At 38.7% G+C, this 20403-nt stretch overlaps 4 protein-coding genes and 1 long non-coding RNA gene across 7 annotated transcripts in view; 4 read left to right on the plus strand and 1 right to left on the minus strand.

The window, feature by feature from the left end:
* Window positions 1-20403, minus strand: part of LOC145696754 (stress-associated endoplasmic reticulum protein 1-like) — a 73308-nt gene that overhangs the window by 5744 nt on the left and 47161 nt on the right. The window lies entirely within an intron of this gene.
* On the plus strand, window positions 71-2274 carry LOC145696527 (carotenoid-cleaving dioxygenase, mitochondrial-like). Its single transcript, XM_081773576.1, has 7 exons — window positions 71-230; window positions 308-602; window positions 646-970; window positions 1010-1439; window positions 1512-1723; window positions 1770-2046; window positions 2093-2274. The coding sequence occupies exons 1-7, from the start codon at window positions 71-73 to the stop codon at window positions 2191-2193; spliced, it is 1800 nt and encodes a 599-aa protein (XP_081629702.1). The 3' UTR covers window positions 2194-2274.
* LOC145700765 (uncharacterized) lies at window positions 2590-3872 on the plus strand. Its single transcript, XM_081778092.1, has 4 exons — window positions 2590-2793; window positions 3297-3482; window positions 3528-3672; window positions 3712-3872. The coding sequence occupies exons 1-4, from the start codon at window positions 2698-2700 to the stop codon at window positions 3798-3800; spliced, it is 516 nt and encodes a 171-aa protein (XP_081634218.1). The 5' UTR covers window positions 2590-2697; the 3' UTR covers window positions 3801-3872.
* LOC145699451 (uncharacterized) lies at window positions 4538-5945 on the plus strand. 2 transcript variants are annotated; one of them, XR_014134020.1, is made up of 4 exons: window positions 4538-4639; window positions 4902-5055; window positions 5112-5341; window positions 5853-5945. It is a non-coding gene; the product is annotated as an uncharacterized LOC145699451 (long non-coding RNA). The 2 variants fall into 2 exon arrangements; XR_014134019.1 differs by having other exon boundaries at window positions 5112-5939.
* On the plus strand, window positions 7036-20292 carry LOC145696703 (uncharacterized). The gene is made up of 7 exons (XM_081773782.1): window positions 7036-7161; window positions 15968-16171; window positions 16587-16721; window positions 17671-17742; window positions 17811-17987; window positions 18158-18633; window positions 20033-20292. The coding sequence occupies exons 1-7, from the start codon at window positions 7132-7134 to the stop codon at window positions 20103-20105; spliced, it is 1167 nt and encodes a 388-aa protein (XP_081629908.1). The 5' UTR covers window positions 7036-7131; the 3' UTR covers window positions 20106-20292.

Genomic DNA, 20403 nt, shown 5'->3' on the forward strand with positions numbered 1-20403 from the left:
CCATCTTCAGTAAACAGACCAATCACTTTATAAGGCGCTGTAGTGTAGAACTTAGTTGCTCAAAGGTCAAATGGCTCTCAAATTTTTACTTTTTGTCTTCCTTGATTTCAAGGGCAACACTTTTGCGTTTGAACCAGAAGCGATCAAAGATGATATCACAGGATTCATGGAGTTTTCCCCGTATGGACTCGAGAATGTCTTGAAAACGACTGAAGATTCTGAGGAAATCGGTGAGCACATATTTATTTAGAATTTTAGAGAAAATTCTTTTCTATGAAGAAAGTCCAAGATAAAGATTTGTATTAAGAACTCGAGGGCGAATTCGAAAGTGAAACCACTCAAGCCTTGTTTGCTGAACTCATCGATGGGGTTATCTACAGAAATGGTCCTGGAAAGTTCGAGTTCGGCAACACCTCCTTTGGCCACATCTTCGATCCTTCTGCCATTCTCTCAGCAACACGAATCCGGGATGGAAAGGTTTTCTTCCGACAGAGATTCGTTCAATCTTCCAATTTCAAAAACAACACGGAGAACAGCCGGATAATTAAGCCAGAAGTTGGAACCTATGCCGAACCTGATGATATTACTACGGATAAAAATGGGTACGGTCGACAATCATTTCCTGTTTTTGAGAAATTATTTCAGAAATGCTTATGGCCGCCGCGAAGTGTTCAAAAACAGACGAAAATTTCTCTTTGAGGAAGGTTTATCGACCGACAATACAGTCGTTAACGTCATGCATGTCGCTGGTCATCTTATGTCGCTCACAGATTCTTCTTACCGGCATCTACACGATTTCGAAACCTTAGAAACTAAAGATCGAATTGACATCAACTACTCACCAAATATTCCGCACGGTATTTTCTGCATGACCACTTCTAGTCATCCGGTCTTGGACAAGGAAACAGGTGATTTGTGGGACATGGCTGGTTGCCTCGACTTCATGACAAACGAGTATAACATCCCAAAGGTATTAATTTCCCTTTGCTTTGAATAAAAGAGTTACTAGATCCATATTCACCCAATCGTCTGGCGTGGAGTGGGACATCCAAAATCTCAATACCCCACTCCTTGGACCAAAGAGCAGATTTTGTCTTCAATCGAATTCGGTCCTGCAATTGACAGCCCAAAATGGCCCGATCATCCCTCTGCAATGCCATATTTTCACTCCCTCGCCCGCGCCGGGAAATATCTCATTCTTCCTGTAGGCGGCACCGTCCTCGACATGATTCCGATGCTCAAGAATGGCATAAGGAAGAAAAAACCAATGATCGAAAGTTTGATGTTTTTGAACACCTCGCCTGCTAGATTCTTGATTTTTGACCGCGAAAAGATGGAATGGGAGAGTGTTCAACCTCTAGCGCAGGCTTTTTCGCATTTTCACGTGGTAAACAGTTTCATTGATGAGCAAGATCAATTAAATATTGATATCATCGAAGGTTAGGGTTAAAACAAATTCGACCAATTCTAAGTTTTCTGTAAATATTTTCGCGTTTTTAACCCTGAAAAAGCAAATCCAAACGTCATGCAAGCTCTAGAACTCGACAACCTCAAGACCACCAAAAATGAATACCTTGAAATTTGGTCAAGTATCATTCCTTCTGGCAAGCCTGTGCGCTTCATCCTCGGAAAGAGAAGAGAAGAGTTTCTTCAATGGGCTGATGTAGTTCAGAGTCCTGGAATAACACCATCACTGAATTTTCCATGCTTCGAAAACGGAGGGGTAAGGATCGAAATCAAGGAAGATAAAACCATCATTGAATTTTCAGATCGACTTTCCAGTTTTGAATCCGTTGCATTATGGTAAAGACTACAAGCACTACTGGACGTGCGGCTTCGGCGAATTGCTGTCTGATAGAATTTACTACGTCAACATGGAAACTGGAGAAAGAAAAATCTATCGAGTTCCGAACTACCATTTCTCTGAACCGGTTTTTCTCACGCCGGAAAAAGATGACCTTTCTGAAAATCAAGGAGTAATTGCTTCAACAGCAAGTCCTTTGAATCCGGAAGACAGGGCTTTTATTGTCTTTCTCAACGCAAGCAGTAAGTTTCAGAATCTTTCAACTACCCTTCTCATTCAAATTTCTAGCGATGAAAGAAGTTGCCCGGTTCTACTTTCCTCAAGGATTCAAAGTCCCGATCAGCTTCCATGGAAATTACTACAGACGAGAAGAAACAACTATAAACTAGCCTTTTAAACAATTTAAATAGCCCATTTTTACCTCCTCAAGTTCAAAAATATACTTTTGTTCACATGTTCACATGAATAAACCCAAAGTTATAATCAGTGTGATATCTCCTTATATTAAATTATTATACACATAATGCGCATTTGGCAAAGAACCCAGGCCTCGGCGAAACATGAAAACGCATTTAGCTACGGAGTCTCCCGGGAGAGAGCCCGGGGCGCGTACTTAGAGACTAACAAACTCGCGTCACTTCTTACTGTCTAAAATAAACAAACAATCACTTCATTTCGCCACGAAGCCAGAAAAATCCGAAAGAAATTTTTTATTACAAAGAAAGAGAAAAAATGGATAATATACAGCCAGTTCAAGCATTGACGAAATACAAGCTCGTGTTTTTAGGAGAGCAGGGGGTCGGAAAAACGAGTTTGATCACAAGGAATTGGTTGAGTTAGAATGATTGAAATCAAGGAAGAGAATTATTGCTGGTCAACCAGTGTTAAGATTTATGTATGACTTATTTGATCAGCATTACCAGGCAACGATTGGGATTGATTTTCTTTCAAAGACACTTCAGATTGATGATAACACAGTTAGATTACAGGTAAAGAAATAATTTGGAAGAAATGAATCGACTTTTGTAACCTTGTTTGACTAGTACCTACGATCCATCATAATGAGGATAAATACGAAGTAAATATAAAATTTAATGAATTCTTTAAAAAGAAATTTTACCCATATCCAAATCTGCGAGTCCTCTTTTCTGAAGTGACTATTCTGATCTGTTTCTGAATGATATCTCTTGTTCGCTGGGCGCTGACTGTCATAGCTTCTGCTTGAGAAGGAATTTCCAACAAAGACGAGTCTATGCTCGCAGTTTTTGCAAAATATTTCGTAGTAGTTATATCCTGTCATGCGCTCGTAGTAATCGCAGTTGTCACAGTAAAAAGTCTGCGTTTTGATTTTCATGCTCAAGTCTTTGAAAAGAATACCTCTTTTTGTACACGACATATATCATTTTACGACTTTTGTACTATAAAACTGCTAAGTCGTTAAAATAGCTTAAATTCAAGCCATAAACAAAATAACTAAATCGATTATTTTAAGCTCTGGGACACAGCTGGGCAAGAAAGATTCCGATCTCTCATCCCAAGCTACATCAGAGATTCTAATGTTGGCATCATTGTCTACAATGTCTCGGAAGAAAAGTCTTTCGCGAAAATTGACACGTGGATAAAAGACGTCAAGGATCAAAGAGGCGAGGACGTCATTATTTTTCTCGTAGGCAATAAGGTTCGTACCTTAGCTGAAAAAAAGAAAATATGAGCATTTATTTAGACAGATTTGGAAGACAAGAGAAAGGTAGAGACTTCGACGGCGGAGAAGAAAGCAGCTGAGCATGGGGTTCACTTTATTGAAACAAGTGCGAAAAGTGGCTACAATGTGAATACGCTGTTTCAGCGCATCGCAAGGGCAATCACAGGTATTATCAAAAGAATGAATAATATCAAACTTCTCCTAGTGGTCAATACAACAACCCAACAAAAGGACATCCTGATCGTCTCTCAAAAAGGACCGGACTCCGAACAATCCTCATCCTGTGCCTGCTAGTATATCAAGCTTTATTTCTCCCCTAATTCGCAGCTTATATTCATGATCAATAAAGACTTCTCTATTTCTGTTTATACTCTTCTCCCTTGAGCTGGAATTCCAGCGACCCGGGCAGCCCATAATAAACAACAAGTAGTTGGGATTTTAGACTTTTCAAAATTTAAGCTGAGCCACCACACTAAGCGCGAGATTACATTTGTCCTAGATCGGTTAGACTAGCGGTTTTTTTTTTGCGAAGAAAAGGACTAATGATGAGAAGTTTCTCGATAAAGAAAATCAGATTTACATAAAGAAAACTTAATTACAATCGCCCGAACCCGGGGCCGCCGTTCTAAGTAGAGTGATTGGTAAAGCAAAAGACAATCGACCAGAAATAACAAGTTGATCCTTGAAATAATCCCCCTTTTTGAAAAATGAAAAGTCAAGATCTTCCAGCAAGAGATGAATCTATCGCCAAAAAACGCATTCATCTTTACCGCGAAAATCTGGCAAAGGAGAGTTATATCTGCTGAAAAAGAAGCTGAAAAAAAGTAATCGCTTGACAAGTTGACAAGCAAGGGCTTACCAGGACCATTTCATTTAGAGACTTTCATTGATTCGCGGTCACTCTCGACGGCCGCATTTTTCTGATTTTCAATTCCTTCTTACTTTTTTTTGAAAAGAGAGAAGTGGTTAAATATTTGCGTGTGGCTCATTATCGGCCCCCTTCTGTTACCACCTCGATTAAAAAAATGACGTGAACACAAAGTTAAAAAATTCTAACTCAAAAGAAAGAGAAAACCGGCGAAAGTCGAAGTGGTAACGGAAAAGACCAAATTAATGGTAAATTGCTCTATCAGGTTAGTTTTTTATTAATTTTTTTCATAAAACAGGTATCGTTACTTTGATTGAAAAATACCGGGGCGGTGTCCCGGATTGTCAAATAACTCGAAAAATTTTGCGTGGGCGGCTACTCGGCTGCTGATTGGCCGGTTAGCCGAATCCAGGCTTCTGATTCGTTGAAAATTTCCATGCAAAATTTGTCGGGATTTGTTGACAGTTCCTGATAAAAAAGAAGAACCCCCATTTAAAATATAGATACAGTAATACGGTGTTTTTTAGTTGTATCCATGGAGAATGCATAGAAAAATGGAACGGGCACAAATGTTTGTGCGATCCTTTTTGGTCTGGTGAAAATTGCGATTCAATATGGAAGTTTCTCATTTGCACTGCAGTGTTTTTCACGGGCTTCTTTGGAATTCTTGCGACACTTTCGGTGAGCATCTTGAACCCCTTTTTGAACCCGTTTTCTTGTTAAAAAAGAAGATTTAGTGCACGTTTGGAAATGACGCCTCGAATGTTTTTCGGAATAATCCGTTGTCAGAGTGTGACAGGAGTCGGCTAAGCTAAACAAAAAAAGGGGTGTTAGCATAAATATGAAAATGTTTTTCGCTTATCCGCGGGAAAGCGACGGCGAAGATTGCGATGCATGGCGGCCCAAAGATCCGAAATACGATCTGGCGCAGGATAAGGACGTCAGGGATCAGATCGAAAACGTCAGGGTATGTTCTAATATTTTTAAGATGAACACACGATCCTCTGAATTAACCTCGACATGCATTTTGCGCAATTTAAAGTCGCTAGAATTTAAGAATATTAAGGGGGTAGAACTAGATTTTTCGAATTTCCGTGATTTTCGGGAGGCACACTTTAATAAGTAAAACCTGTTTTTACTTATGATATCGCATTTTCCTCAAAAATGTTGCTAGATAAAGGGTTAAACTATCTTAAAATGAGATTTAAAAATTTTGGCTAGTCACGTGACTCGAGAAATTTGAGGACGCGAATACGCTAAAATTGCGACTTTCGAAGAGGTGGGTTGAAGTTTCGCTCTCTAACGCCAAATTGTCTTGACGAAAAAAAATTTTAAGAAAAATGTTGTTAGATCTAGGTTTGATCTTTCTTCAGCCGAAGAGAGAATTTGAAAATCTTAGCTCTCCTGGCTTTGAGCGCCGGTCTAGAATCGGCTATTTTCGAAAAACCTAGTTCTACCCCCTTAAACTTCTTTTTTAGAAAGATGCGATACTAGAATTGAAAAAGATCACGATATGAAAAATTAGGCTTTGAAAAATTTATGATTTTTGCCAATAAAGAAAGAGATTGAAGCCTGAGAATTTGCTGCTTTCTGGTTTTGAATAAGATGAGCCTCTAGCGTGGCACTTGGAACGGATTTGAATTTTTGCCACGCCGTAAAACTCAATTATGAAAAGAAGCGAGTCCCTAGTTACCGTCTGTGTAACTTAATTTTATTTTAGCGGATTGCACAAAAAGCTCAAATAATCATTCAGAAAAGATTAATGATGTTTTCTTTTTGAAATATCCCATTACATTTCGGGCACCGGTTGCTCATGTCAAAGTTTGCCTCAATACAGGCCTTTCCGAACATATGACCACATGTTGTAATGCATGCTTTCCGGTGATTAGTTGTGTTGTAGATGCGTAAACAAATGTCGCAGGAAGGAAGCAGATCTTCGAAGAGTTCACGCTTTAAATGGTCAGTATCTTCGAAGGATGACAGTTTCGCTTTGATGTTTTTAATTCTATCAAGATTTTCATTCCTTTCTGCATCAAATATTGACAGTTTTTCTTCACACATATCAACTCGGTTTCTAGCCCAATTTAAATTTTCTCGCTTGACAAAATGCAAGTGCTCTCTTCCACGTAAAAGTTTATCAATTAAATCGGGATTCTCTTCGACGAACTCGCAACCCTCTCTCATAAGAGTCGCAATTTGTTCCATGATGTTTTTGGCTTTTTTGTTTTCTCAATATCTTGACTGATATGATCATCATTTTCTCGAAGAGTTTTCAGATCAGCTTTTGAATCGGTCAAAGTTGATTCCAGTTTGTCTCTTTTTTCTTCGAAGATTTCGGTCAGCTTTTCGTCTAAGGACTGTAAAAATTGCTCGTCTTCAATATTTGGCTCAGTCATTTCGAAAGCCAAAAAAATTATAAGATTCTAAATGCGCTCACAAATTTGCCGATGATATTTACACAAGAAGAAATTGCTTTTGCGTTTAACAAATTCACACGTCAAAAGAAAAAAACCAATCATTAACTTTTTAAATGGAAGCAAATATAGAACGTTTTCCATAATGAGAGTGATTGTAGTGTATTCACGCAGTCAGCGCAGCGCGCGGAGAAACGATGGCGGTAAAGAGCCGCGCGCGCTCTTCGTTGTCGCGATCAGCAAGCTGGAAACTTTTTGAGTTTTTGAAACATCGATAAGAAAATAACGAAAGACTGTTTTACAAGAGAGATTTAATTTGATTCACAGAGATTGCGAAACCATCATGACCGAATATTTGCGAAGACGAATTCAGGTAATTTCTTTTTCTAAAAAAAAAATTATTTTCAATCCATATTTTTTGATAATTAAATGAGGAATTTTATTTATTCAAATTTCGCTTTTAACTGGATGAAATGAAAAAAGAGAATCGAAAACTAAGCAAAATGATTTTACTTTTGAGAAACCAAATTAATGGCTTATATCCGTTGACGGGTTAAATGTAGGAAAAGAACTTTACGGCTGAAACACTCATAAGGTCCTAAATTTTGAAGTGTTTTTGCAAAATTTCAGCCTGATTCTCAGAAAGCATAAGAAATGTCCCTTTTGACAGGTCAATAATTTATGAAAATATATTCAAAGTGGGCGGGATAATTTTGATTGCTCATCACTTTAGCCCCTTCAAGTGTCTGGTGGAAGAGGATGATCTGGCGAGTCTGTGTGAATTAAGTGAATCGTTGGAATTTGGTAATTTTACACGCAAGATAGGTTTTTTGAGTCTTTGATCAAATTTTCTGTGGTTAGTGATTTTAACCACGTGGTTCGTGGCCGACGTAATTGACGTTTTTTCTCATTGGGAGCGGTTTTTAGGGTCAATTCAGAAACCGCCTGGTTCAAATAAACTCCGCCAAGATGATCAATCTTTGGATTTATTTCACAAATATTCGTGTTGAGAAAGAACTTTAGAGAAATAGTGACGGTGGTTCTTCTTGTTTGGCTCAAAATCGTATTGGAAAGCGGATTCCAAAACGTATATTGTGAAAAAAGTGACGGCTAAGAAGCTTAGCTAGGATACAAAAAACAGGGTGGAGCCTTATTTTTGAGTTCCAGCGCGATTGTTGACAGAAATTCACAGAAATCGACCATTTTGAATGATTAATTTTCTTATCTTCTTTTTTTCTTTTCATAACCAATCAGGTTTTTTCATCATTTTTAGTGTCAAATCAAAAAGAATAAAATTTAATCTTTTCCATAAAACTGCCTTTATTTTGGAAAAGCATAGTTTTTCTGCTTTGATCATCATTTTTTATGAAAAGTCGCTGCCCAAAATAATCAAATTTCAAACAAGAAAAAAGCAGAGCCATGTTGATGATCTTTTTCTTTAGCGGGAAAAGAGGAACCGCGCCCGTTTTCCGTAAAAATAACTTGACATCATCGGCTTGGGATTGTTTATTGTTACGAACAGAGGCCTTTTCTCCCTAATGATTAGGGCCTAATCACAGAATAACTCGAAAACGAACATGCTCTCTTTCCCGAAAAAACGCTCTAAAACGAAATTGAACAGTTTTGAAAATAACAGTCTAAGTAAGGTGTAAATATCCTCCGAAAACGCTCCGACGCGGAATTAATTGATTTTGAACATTTTAAAAATTCGACGAGCTGCTTTTGGCAAAACTGTCGGAGGCGTTCAAGAGAAATATGGACGGCGTAAGGGGCACCCTTTACTTTATGCAGAAAAAGTTGTAATGAAAAAAGATACGACGGGATTGATTCTTGAGGATTTCGTAAGCTGGCTTTGGGATTATCACGCTTTTAGACAGTTTAAAATTGTATAATCTTATTACCGAAGTGGACCGATTTTCTAGTCGAAAGGAGGAGACACTCGGCAACCTCGGTTCGGAACCCTGTGTAGACATCTGAGTCAGGGTTTTGAAAGAACTTCAAAATTTAGCCTTTCCCAAACCCTGACTCAGGTTTCTACGCAGGCTCTCGAGCCCATGGACAAAATTACAGTCCCTTTCTTCCGGGCAGAAAAATTCATGGAAGCTCTTCGTTGGAATCCGGACATCCGGCTCCACCTTCGAGCTACCATCGATCCGACGAGATATTTTACAAGAAGTGGTCTTTTACGATTAAATTATAATTTTCAAGCCGTCTCTTCGGGGAAAGACATTTTTTTCTGAAGGTCGGCCGATTTAACGCGCAAAGGTTTGCCACCAGCTCACGTGACATTTTAAAAGACAGCTAAGAGTTGACAATGCCACGAAAAATCGGTCACAACAGCGTTCTAAAATCAGAAAAGGAAAACAAATTCTCTTGGCATTTTTAGCTGCTAGGCTCGGCTACCTGTGAGGAATTTCTGAATCAGGACTTTTGAGTACCCTGACTCAGGTTTTCCACACTGGTTCCTGAGACTAATATTAGTGTCTGGAGTTTTTGAGTCGAAAATTTAGACTTTGAAATTCTTAAAACGAGCCCATTTGGGCGTAAAAAATTCCTTAAATGTTGTGAATATACTTCTCTAAATCAGAAGTATTAAAAATTGACACCCTAAGGTTCATGAGCAAACTCATTTTTACAGTCTTATGGCTTTGGTTCTTAAAAATCTAGAAAGTTACTTTTCGATAAGCCCTTCATAAAAGCAGGGGGATTTTTTATGAAACACGGTCCGATAAACTTCCCGCAGTCCACTTCTAATATTTGACGCTAGGCTTAGCGATTTTTTGAATCCTTGTTGATAAGCTTAGGAAACGTTGATATAAGCAATTCGACAACGCGACCTCCAGCTCGTAATAATAATCCCGCTATCTCGCTAAAACCATTAGATTATTTTAGTCATGGTTTTTTTGATGCACGATATAAAATATTTTCAAAACGAGAAATGTCGAAAACACGTGACTTGAAAAAATTGATGCATCTTGGGAATGGCCGAAATTACGATTTTGGCGAAAATGACGCGAACATGTTCACAATATGATAATTGCAGTGCAAGTCGGCTGACCCCGTCGCGCTTCGCAAGTCCCTCTGATGCATTTTCTCGCTCTGTCTTATGCAGAAACTCACACGGAGGAGATGTTAAAATTAAATAACTTGGGTTAAAAAAGCATCAGACAAATTCTGTCAAAAACGAACTTCTCTCGAATTTACCGAAGTATCTTTCTCCTGGCTGAAATGTGAATTATGTTTATAATGCTCTCTAGAATAAATTGACCGCAGTAATAATTTGGTCGAACAAGATAGGAGCTGTTTCCAAAGCAATTATAAAAAGTTGATGGTGACGTTGAAACATTGCTTAGCATCAAACTCATAATCAGCAAACGAAGAGAAGATTTTTAGCCAGATTTTGGAAGATTTAGCCAATTCTTCCGCCAAGAAAAGAAATCGAATTGACCCATTCCAGAGAGAGAGAGGAAAGTTTAATCAAGTCACTTTATTTTTTTTCAGTCCTCTTTTTTTTTGACTCGCGGGGCGAAGCCAATTTCGCGCAAATTCGCGTTCACCGTGTTCACCTTACTCGAAAATAATGGATTTCGGTCTCGAACCAAAATACTGCGGCGATAAACGGACGGCATAATCCCTTTTCGAAAGCTGTCAGCTTTTTTCAGATTTCTCGACTCGTATTTTCATCACATCATATCAAAAAGAAAGACATCGTCACATTTTTGCCATCTGTCTGTTAGAGAGTGACTTGCAGGGAAAGATACAGAAATTTACAGGCTGATTATTACAGTTATAAAAACGAGCATTTTTGAAACAGAGGATTGTCGGTAGACCTTATTGTTTTTGACTGACCACAGATTGAAAGGGCACTGACTTCTCTGACTCGGTCACTTTTTCGGTCACGTGGCTTTCTTTATTTGTTGCGGCAGTTGTTTGGATTAGAAACGATTTCTTGGCAAGCATTTTTCTCAGAGCAAAAATCGCTTTAGTGATTTTCTTGCTTTTTCATTGTGACACCCTTATTGTGGTTTAGCAAATTGCTGTTTGAAACAGAGAAAAAAGAAAGATAATTATCTATTCCGGACGTTTGGTTTTCTTTTCAATTACAGATAGCGTCGTTAGAGAATCTCTTTCTCAAGAGCACTCTGAATTGAGCAGCTAGTCTGATAAGGATCACGTGCGCTAGCTCCGTGAATGGTCAAGTATTCCAAAATCAAAATTGTCAGTCTTTCCGTTTTCGTCCCTTTTCGTGAACGTGTGTAGCACTCGAATCGTGTGCCTGATCGGAATTAATAATAAAAGAAGAAAGTGAGACGCCAGGGCGAGGCACCGTGGTTGCTTTCTTCCTGGCTTAGTGGTGGGCTCTCTTCGGGGAAGGAAATTGTAATACGCCGGTGGAATGTCGATCTCAAAGTAGAGACACCTCAACCACCAACTGTTCCTCCAGCAAGAGCTGTTGGCATACAGCAGAAAATGGCGAAAAGGGGAGATCAGCCCTATGAAGCAAACAGGCTTTATAAAGGTCAAATACAGCGAGTCAAAAGCGGTTAGAAACGCATGAGAAAGTACGTGACGATGCGGTATGTTGTCGTAGCATCACATCAAAAATCTACAGATGTCGATTTTTACCTCCGCTCAGCAACGTTTTTTTCTTGAGCCCTCTAACTACCGCTTTTTTTGATTTCTTCTTAGTTGATCAATTAATTGACTTCTACGAGCTATATTTTCGGAAATGTTCTGTTTGTTGTATTGATTGTCTAATCTCGGAAGCACGGGACATTTTATTTAGAGAAAGGATGTTATTACTATCAGTTTCCTAGATTAGGAGAGACGACCCACGTATGCCTGTGTGTTTGGAAAAGAAACATGACAGGAAAGAAAAACCGCCTTGCGCATAAAAAAGTTATCTCCAAATCGCCAAAAAAAGGTGAAGCGGTTTTTCTTCGTTATATTTTCTTTCTAAAAGGAAAATGACTGTACTTGGTATCTGTTTTGATGAAACCATCGTTCGTCTTCCTCCATAATATAAGTCAGCTCAAACCTTCTTCTAGCTACTATCTCTTGATAGCCTTAACTTGGTTCGAGCTTCGTTGTTATCGTGAATGTTTAAACACGATCGGCTTTTTTTCCTTATTCTTCATTCCTTATCTCAAAATTCGCAGATTTTATGCCTCACTATAGAGGCCGAAGATGCTCAACTCAAACTCAAACTTAAGGAGTTTCAGATTTTTACGATAAACGAATAAGTTTAATTTGTTTGTCTATTTTCAAATCTGGACGGGGCTCTTGATATTGTTGAGTTACAAAAATTGACAAAATCTTGAAGAAATTTTTTTTTTAAAGTTGATTGGTCTATCAGCTTTTTAACTTCAATTGAGAGTTATCAACTGAAAATCTTTCCTGTTGCTAAAACGGAAGAATAAAAAGATTGAACAAAGAACAACTTGTATTTGAGTCGGTTATCTTAAGTACCCCTCGAGAGCGTAAAAATTCACATCTAATGATCTCAGCCTGAGACCCCTCCATCCGGTTTATGCAAACCGGCGACCACCGAAGCGGTCATTTTTCGACAAACGAGGGGCGTCAAAGCGACCGGTTCGACCGTTCAACAAAGCCGCCACTGGTTTTGTCTAAGCTCAAATCGACTCCCTTCAGATTTCATGCCACATTAATTTTTTATTTTATAAATTTGGACGGATCGATTAGCCTCGACCACGTTTTTTTATCCAATTTTTCGAGTCTTTGAAAGTCTTTTTTTAAACTTGGCGGCAAAAAGCTCTTCCTTTTTGAAATAAAGCTTCTGTATTAACCGCGTTTTAAGAGACATCCGGGAAGCTTGAGATATCGTCAGTATCGGAAATTGACTCTTAAAGCGCTCCATTGAGATATCCGCTTTGAAAATGCAAGGAAGGAATTTTCCTTCCGTCCTGTGTCTTACCCTAACGTGTCTTCAAACTCAAAAGGCTATATTTTTCCGTCTTGACGAGTGAAAATTCGAGGGGCACTTACTTTTGCCACTTTTATCAAGATTCTTATTTGTCAATTTTGAAGTTATTTCGATTCGAAATTGTCCAAAATCAAGGCCAATTTTTTAGAAAAAAAAAGGGCTTAATTGATAAAAACTACTCCCTGGGGACATTTTTAGCCCTGTTGGATGATTCATAACTAGCTTGACTCGGTCTTGTGGTTGGCTACAGGAATTTTCGATAGCACGCCTCGAGTCAAGCGGCCAATGGGCCATGGTCCATGGCCCATGGAGCGCTCAGAAATATAATGGGTGACTCATAGGGCTAAAAATGTCCCCAGGTAGTAGACTTTCTGCGGCTTGATTTTTTGGACGCAGAATCCGTTATGATTTTTACGCTGGATGACAGGCGTGCTAAGTCAATCACGTTGCTCGGTACCGGGGCGATAGGAGTTACCCAAACGTGGATTAGATTTCAGCGGTTGACACGAGCGAGATTTTTCCACGGATTTACTCGGTTCGTGTTATTATATCAAATACTCTTCCCTAAAACATTTTTCATGACAACATAACGGGCGAAAATTTTGAGCGATTTTGGTTTATTGGTTTGAATAATGATTTGACAAGAAATTTTTCTCTTTTTCAAAAAAATCATCGATGAAAGAAGTGTTACAGAGGAGAAAGCTCGCGGGACAATTTTCTGGCAGAGTGTTACTAGAATTCATCATGACTGAAACAATAAAGATCCTTAATTTACCGGGGAGCCAGATGGATATCATTGAAGATCGAATAGAATGACATAATTTCTTTGTCGTAAAATTTGATATCACCGAGTAACTGCCAGATAAGAGGAGTGGTTTTGATGCTGATGAAGACTTTCAACTCGTCGCCGGTGCAATTCGGCACGAAAAACGACTCGAGTTCTTTATCATATCTCTTTATTATTTCGTTCATTTCCTGGAGATCAACGCAGCATCGAAATCTCTCTGTTGATTCGTATACTTCGTATTTTTTGTACTTTAGATCGAAAATGCTCGTGGCATTTTTAAAATCGACGGTATTTGGTAACATAAGCAAGCTTTTGACAGCGGCGTCGTAAAAGCTCATCGAAAAATTTTGAAAGTTTGGATCGATCAATGAATAATCTTAAAAATAAAATCGAAAAAATAAAATTGTCGGAAAAAAATTAATAATTTACCTTCCGTGAGCTTTGAGTCATCAGTAAAAAAGTCCTTGGAAAGTCGCTCGTATGAACTGTCGTCAATATTGAAGAAAAAGCATCCCAAATTTAATGAAACGCCAATAACGACTGAAATAACCATAAAAACTTACGTTTATCAATTTCTTCTAAACATACATTCCTCGTCATGATCTGAAACAGCTCGAGTCCCGAACAGTTTTGAAAGAAACGAGTTTCCTTCCCTCTCAAAGAACAGTTTGTCGTGGAGAAAAAAACAGTAGACCAATAAAAGAAGAGAAACAATCATGGCTCCAAGAGCCATTTTAAATTTAAAAATCGTATTTTCTAAAATAAAAAATGGAACAGTTTTTCAGCAAAGTCGGTAAGCGCTAATCATTCAGCCATGTCAGTTTATTCAGCAGAGGCTTGGAAAAAATTGAATTTCCAAAATGTACATATGGTGGAACCAAGAGGGGCAAAAGCGCCGTTGCCGGGGTCGATTTTATTTTAGAGGTGTTCTGGTAAATGTCTACTAATGGTGTTCTGGGGTCGCCTGCTGGCACTTCGGCGACGCAAATCTCCCACCGTCACAGGCTAATGACCGGCCCATCCGGCTCTTTGGCCGAAAACCACGGCACAAAAGCCTTTTCTCCTCCCTTTTTCGAGGTTGATAAATTGCAGGAGCCGCATTTTTTTCTGGCTCAGCAAACAAGACAAATGGCCTCTCAAGTCTTCTCGTGAAAATATCTTTTTGACTTTCGGTTGGATTTTCGACATTCTTGCGTTTCTTTTGCGTTTCAAACTTGTATTTCTCAACTGGCCTGGGAGAACTCGCTCCTACTCTAAACTCGCTTTGAAACGCCATTTTGAAAAACAAGTAGAAGAAGCCGCATTTTCGCCTGTTTTCGAGATTGACCGGAACAGAGTACAACGCGCAACGGAAGGTTAACAAGAGCGCTTTCCCAGCGTTTTGATAAGGACACAGCGTTTTGAGTCATAAGAAAAAGAAAGGAGCACTTTTTGGGACGCTGATTTTGTGGTTCTTGCGGTTTTTCGCGAGACATACCAATTTCCTGTTGGATTTTGAAGGAACTAAAGAAGCGAGTTTTTTTTTAGTTTTTTTTTTGATTCGCGGTAAATCGAAATCGAAGAGTTCTTTAATTATCTTGAAATGCAATCAACGATCATTTAAATTTCATAAGAACGTATTCGTGGTTCCGCCCAGTCGCAGGGCCGGCACGTGATCAACATTCCAGGTCCGGGGCCGAATTCTAAATCAAGATTTAGAACATGCGCACATAACTATCTTGAGCATAAGTACTTTGTTAAAAGAACGCTTTGGAAAAAAAAAGATTCATTCCCAACTCTCGCGGAATTCATCAATGTTCAAATTCATTGTTTGAATCATATCTCGGTTGTATTTCTAACTCCCGTGAAAGTCGTTACCGCCCGCTTCGTTTTTTTATCAATGTTCAAGAAACCGCTCCTTTGAAGAACCCCCAAATTGAAAAATTGCCGCTTTCGCTTTCGTAAAAACGACGCTTTTGTTTATCAAAAACGTGCCCTTTTTTGAATGCACGAAATTAACGAAAATTTACAAAACTCGATCGTCGAGTCCGAGTTTACGAAAGCTTCAAAACAAAGTGGATTTTCACGAAATTCGGAATTTTCCGAAAATAAGGAAAAAAAAAGAAAATTTTAGTTTGGAAAAATTTCGTGAAAATCGATGTTTTTCTCGGTATGAGAAAAAATTGCACGATTTCTAAGCCAGATCGGAAAAAAATAAGATAAAGTCGAACTAAAACGGTAGACACGACTTCCTCCGTGGATTCTAGAGGAGGCGTAAAAACGCGAATGTGGGCTTGAGCTTGAGAGCATGGCAGATCGATTACCGCAGATGGATTATCGAACCGGTGAATCCACGAGGCTAATTTCGCTAATTTTCTAATCAAATCCGTAACTGTCGGTTTCTGGCCACGAATCAGCGAATTTTCAAGCGCCAAAAAGTTCAACTTCTTTTCTCAAATTGCTTTTCAGGAAATGGACTCAGACGACGAAAAACCCGCCGAAAAGCAGATTCAACTTGTCAAAGCTCTTCACAAAGAAATGGTCGATCGGAGAATCGTGCTGACAACAGTCAAGAAGAAAAAGAAAACGAAACGGGCGAGAAATCTGACCGCTACTCTCACTCTTCCAACGAGCAATTCTTCTTCTGGATCGGAAGGAGGAGCAAAGATTTCGGTAAAATTTATTTTTTTAAATAAAAGTTTATATTTAATATTCAAAATTTGACCTAAAAAAATTTCTTCATTTTTTTTAATTCTATTAAATTATTAAATTGATAATTTTTTAATAAAAAATAATTTTACGAAATCTCGGATTTTCAGAGAAGTTTGATTACCCCTACGACATTTATTTTAAAATCCGCTCATTTTCATAAAATATTTATTCAACTCGTCTCATACGAGAAAGGGCGAAACGTTACGTCGTCTGTCGGAAATTACCTTTTCAAAATAAACTCTTTATAACCGCCAAATCCTCCTTTTTGCTCTCCAATTAATTGGTCATTTAGAAGTTTCAAATCGAGCAAGCTGTGTTCAATTAAGATCATTGCTACTTTGAGCTTCTTGCTTCTTTTTCTAATGAATAATTTTAGAGGGCGAAGAGAGAGTTGCGCTCAAGATCGGCGACTCGTGATGACTCCTATTTGACGACAAGGTGGAATTCAATTGGACTTACGGCCAGCTCGGATTCGGAGCTGTCGATGATGGATGAAGATAAAAAAGAACAGGTAAAGATAAATTTATTTCGAGGAGTTAAGGGTGTCAACAATAATTTCGCCAAATCATTCCAAAAAAAACGGTGCTGGAAATGCGAGTTTTTTTTGGTTTATTCGATAAAATTTTCATTTTTATTAAATTTGATTGGCCAAAGGGCCGAATGAAGACATCTCATTGGTCAAAAATTCCTGTCCGATCTGTCAAATGCTTTTGTTCATTTTTGTCTCTTCCATTTTCTAAAAACATAAACAAAAAACGACGATAATGAAAAACCGACCCTTTTGAAAAACGAACGTGTTCCAGATAACCCTTTTCTAGAGGCCTCCTTATCGGAAAACCCTCCACGTGACGATAATATTTTCCGCGGCTTAGAAGGGCAGGAATGAGTTTGGCTTTCTCTTCCGTCATCTTTGAAGCCGGGTTAATTCAGTCGCTAATTCAGTCGGCTCAGCATAAACGGGCCCGATTTCAATCAAAAATATTAAGCCAGATTAAAAATATTTAAAACGGGAGTGGCTGAAAGTAAATATTTTAAACTTCCGAAAAGGATTTATTTTTTTTGAATTTCGATATTCTTTCTTTGAACAAAATTTGGGTCGCCCTTTGTTGCTCGAAACAAAATTCAGATGAAGATACCGTCTTTCAATAAGGTGCGGCCAGATGGGCTTGGCTGGTAGAATACGAAATTGACAAAAATTCCACCCAAAAGCGTTTGCGTTCGCTGACGCTTTAGGACAACTAAACCAGCCCTAAACCACCTGGCATTTCCGCCCCACGCTGAGATCAGTCGAAAAGTCTCCTTTTTCGGCTCAAAAACTCGAATATAAGAAAAAAGGGAAAAGAAGTTATTCTTGATAGTTTCGAAAAAAAAGTCTCAATTGATTGCTTTCTCGGAAGAGCTCAGCTACTTCCGTCTGCAGGACCTTCTTTTGCCTTCTTTGTTAATTGGATTTGTTCTAGAGCTCAGCAACGTCGATCGCCGCCGTTACGAAGAATCAACTGGCCGCGGCGCGGGTCTCCTCCACCGAGATTAAGGAACGGGTCATCTTTTCTCACGCAAAAACGTTTTCTCAAAATTGAATTGAAAATTGACCTGGATGAAGCTTCAAACTTTCTCTCAAAAATTAACTCAAAGAAAAGAAAAACTTGAAGAGCTACATGGAAAATTAAAAGTGAAGAAGGAAAATTTAGTAGAAAAAGAGCGAAAATTGAGGGAGTTTGAAAAATCAGTTCAGGAGAAAGAAAATTTGATCAAAACAAAAATGGCGGCCATCAAGGTAGAAAATTGATAATGACGAAAATTTTCAATTTATTAATAAACATCGACCTATCTGTCCTAATTGTCGTTTAATTTTCTTGTCCATCTTTTAAGATGCTTAATATTTTTACGAAGAAAAATCATAAAATAATTATGGTGATTATCTGAAGTTATCTTGAATTATTTCAGGCGAAGGATGATAAATTGAACGCCGAGCTAAAACGCCTCGAAAAGCTGGAATCCGACCTGTCCTCGAAGCAAAAGCTCGTTTCTCAAAAACAAGCCGCAGTTCAAAATGTTTCTCCAGCTCCGAAACCCGCTTCTCCCGAAATACCTAAACAAGTTAATAATCAGAGTGCGCCCCTGAAGTCAACCCCAGCCGTCGTGGTCGGCAAACAGCCGCAAACAAAACCACAAGCTCAAGCACAAACAAAAACAACAACGACTAGCGTCGCCGCCGCCTTGCCGAAATCAGGGAGTAGTATCGTTAATCAAAACAAAATTCAGATTCCGGCCGCGAGTTCGAAGCCAGTTTCAGTTCCACTGAAAAGCATAAGCAAACCAAAACCGATCCTCCAGAGCGCTGAAAGACGCGCTAAGGATCAAAATAAACGGATTTCTTGGGCGGACTCGGCCATTTCTTCGCAAAGTCCGAGCTCAAATAGGTGAGAGAATTTCTTTATTCGGCTGGAAGTTCATTTTTGATGAGATGTTTGATTTCCGTCACAAGATGATGATGCTCTTCTTCGGCAGAGTTCCAGTAATTGGATAGATAGGGGAACAAGTCATCAAGTGTGTGCTCTTCCATCTTAAAATGAGTTGATAGAGCGGTTCTTAAGGGTATCCCCTATTTCTTTTTGCTCTAGAATTCTTTTATAGATACATTTCAATACCCCTAAGGGTTAAACTTGGGACCCCTAAGGGTATACATGCAGTGAACGCAGTTTGAAATTTGCGAGATAAGCGGGAGGAGATCCTTAATAAGAGTAGCTTCCTGGAGACTTACACTTTGGTAAAGCTTTCCATGTGCAATAAAACTGGCTGTTATATCTTTAAGGAAAACATTCACCAACGAAAATAAAAATCTCATGATATCCCCCCTTTCTAAGAAAAAGGAGCTTATAAACCGATTCTTGATAGATGATTTAATAATTCAAGAAGTGCAAGTCTCTCCCTTACGCACTTACTGTCAGATTCTGTCAGCTCAAAAGTCACAGTCATGCATTCTATATGATATAGACTATATCTTTCTTCTTGGAAAAAAGCCTTGAAAGCTTCGAGGTCCATAACTTACCAAAAAGCAAATCTGTTCCTCTCTGGTCATGTTTACACGCACCACACCTCAGATAACATCTTCAGAAGCTCTTTCTAACCTAACTATCCCTGCCCCCTTTTTCGCTCTTCCAAACGCTAGAATGATAAAATACCTGGACGAAACTAGATCGAGTGCTGATCTATTAGGTCATGTTTTGCGGAAGAGGCGAAAAATCTGCAAATTTGAAATGGAATAATCAGCAATTAGGATTAAGACTTGACCGTGAAAGCGGTTTGGGCTTGATTTCGGGACACGCTTTCTAAAATGGTTAAAATGATAAGAGCTCTAGAAGAAGCGAGGCTCGATTTCAAACAGAGCAGATTTGAGTGAGGCACGTGCTGGATTATGATTACAAAGGGATGAGTTTCCGCTGCAAAAATAAAAATCGAAGTGGGTTTAAAATTGACCACTTGAGATCAATCTCAATGAAGATTCCGTACTTTCCGAATAGGATTAAAAATTCCCTTAAAATGACCGTTTTTGATTGGTCAAGGCTATTTTTTCTGAAATCTGATTGGCTCACCAGCCGAATGTGGCCATCTGATTGGTCAATAATTTGACCAAAATCATATTCAAGTTTTTCTATTTCTTATCATTTTTGCCCCTTAAAAATCTCATTAGTGCTTAGTGCGTTGTCCATAATTGCCTATCTCCTCCCTTTTTCGTGCTTCCTTAGCCGCTGTCTCCTCCCTGACCGCCTTGCATAATCGGCGATTACCATTTGCACAACTTTAACAAAAAATATTCAGCTCTGACGATGACGTCTCCAACCTGTCCGTTCGCGCTCGACTCAAACGCTTTGAAAATCGAACGATGCTATAAATTTTATTTTCGAATAATTTATTTCAATGTTCCATGTGCATTTTTACCTTTTTCATAAAAGCGAAAAAGGAATTGTAAAAACTCCAAAAGCGAAAAGTCAAAGAAAAAAACAACGGTGACGAATGATAGAACTGTACATACGATTCTTTTCTGTCGAACAACGAACGTGAATAAAGCCTTTCTGTTCTGCTCTTTTTTAAAAAACAAAACAAAGTGTTGTTTGAAACTCAGCAAAAAACACGTGGAGAAGACATGATGATGCAGAAAGGAACATGCTTTTCATGCTGCAAAAGAAACT

This window comes from Oikopleura dioica, chromosome 2 (assembly GCF_907165135.1).
Source record: "Oikopleura dioica chromosome 2, OKI2018_I68_1.0, whole genome shotgun sequence".
Taxonomy (NCBI): Eukaryota; Metazoa; Chordata; class Appendicularia; order Copelata; family Oikopleuridae; genus Oikopleura; species Oikopleura dioica.

Bases quoted from the DNA above. Each gene is read 5' to 3' on its own strand.
- LOC145696527 (XM_081773576.1), top strand. From the start codon at position 71: ATGGCTCTCAAATTTTTACTTTTTGTCTTCCTTGATTTCAAGGGCAAC. The intron at 231-307 runs GTGAGCACATAT...ATTTGTATTAAG, and splicing joins TGAAGATTCTGAGGAAATCG to AACTCGAGGGCGAATTCGAA. The intron at 1,440-1,511 runs GTTAGGGTTAAA...ACCCTGAAAAAG, and splicing joins AAATATTGATATCATCGAAG to CAAATCCAAACGTCATGCAA.
- LOC145700765 (XM_081778092.1), top strand. From the start codon at position 2,698: ATGTATGACTTATTTGATCAGCATTACCAGGCAACGATTGGGATTGAT. The intron at 2,794-3,296 runs GTAAAGAAATAA...GATTATTTTAAG, and splicing joins ATAACACAGTTAGATTACAG to CTCTGGGACACAGCTGGGCA. The intron at 3,673-3,711 runs GTATTATCAAAA...AACTTCTCCTAG, and splicing joins CATCGCAAGGGCAATCACAG to TGGTCAATACAACAACCCAA.
- LOC145696703 (XM_081773782.1), top strand. From the start codon at position 7,132: ATGACCGAATATTTGCGAAGACGAATTCAG. The intron at 16,172-16,586 runs GTAAAATTTATT...GAATAATTTTAG, and splicing joins AAGGAGGAGCAAAGATTTCG to AGGGCGAAGAGAGAGTTGCG. The intron at 18,634-20,032 runs GTGAGAGAATTT...AAAAATATTCAG, and splicing joins CAAAGTCCGAGCTCAAATAG to CTCTGACGATGACGTCTCCA.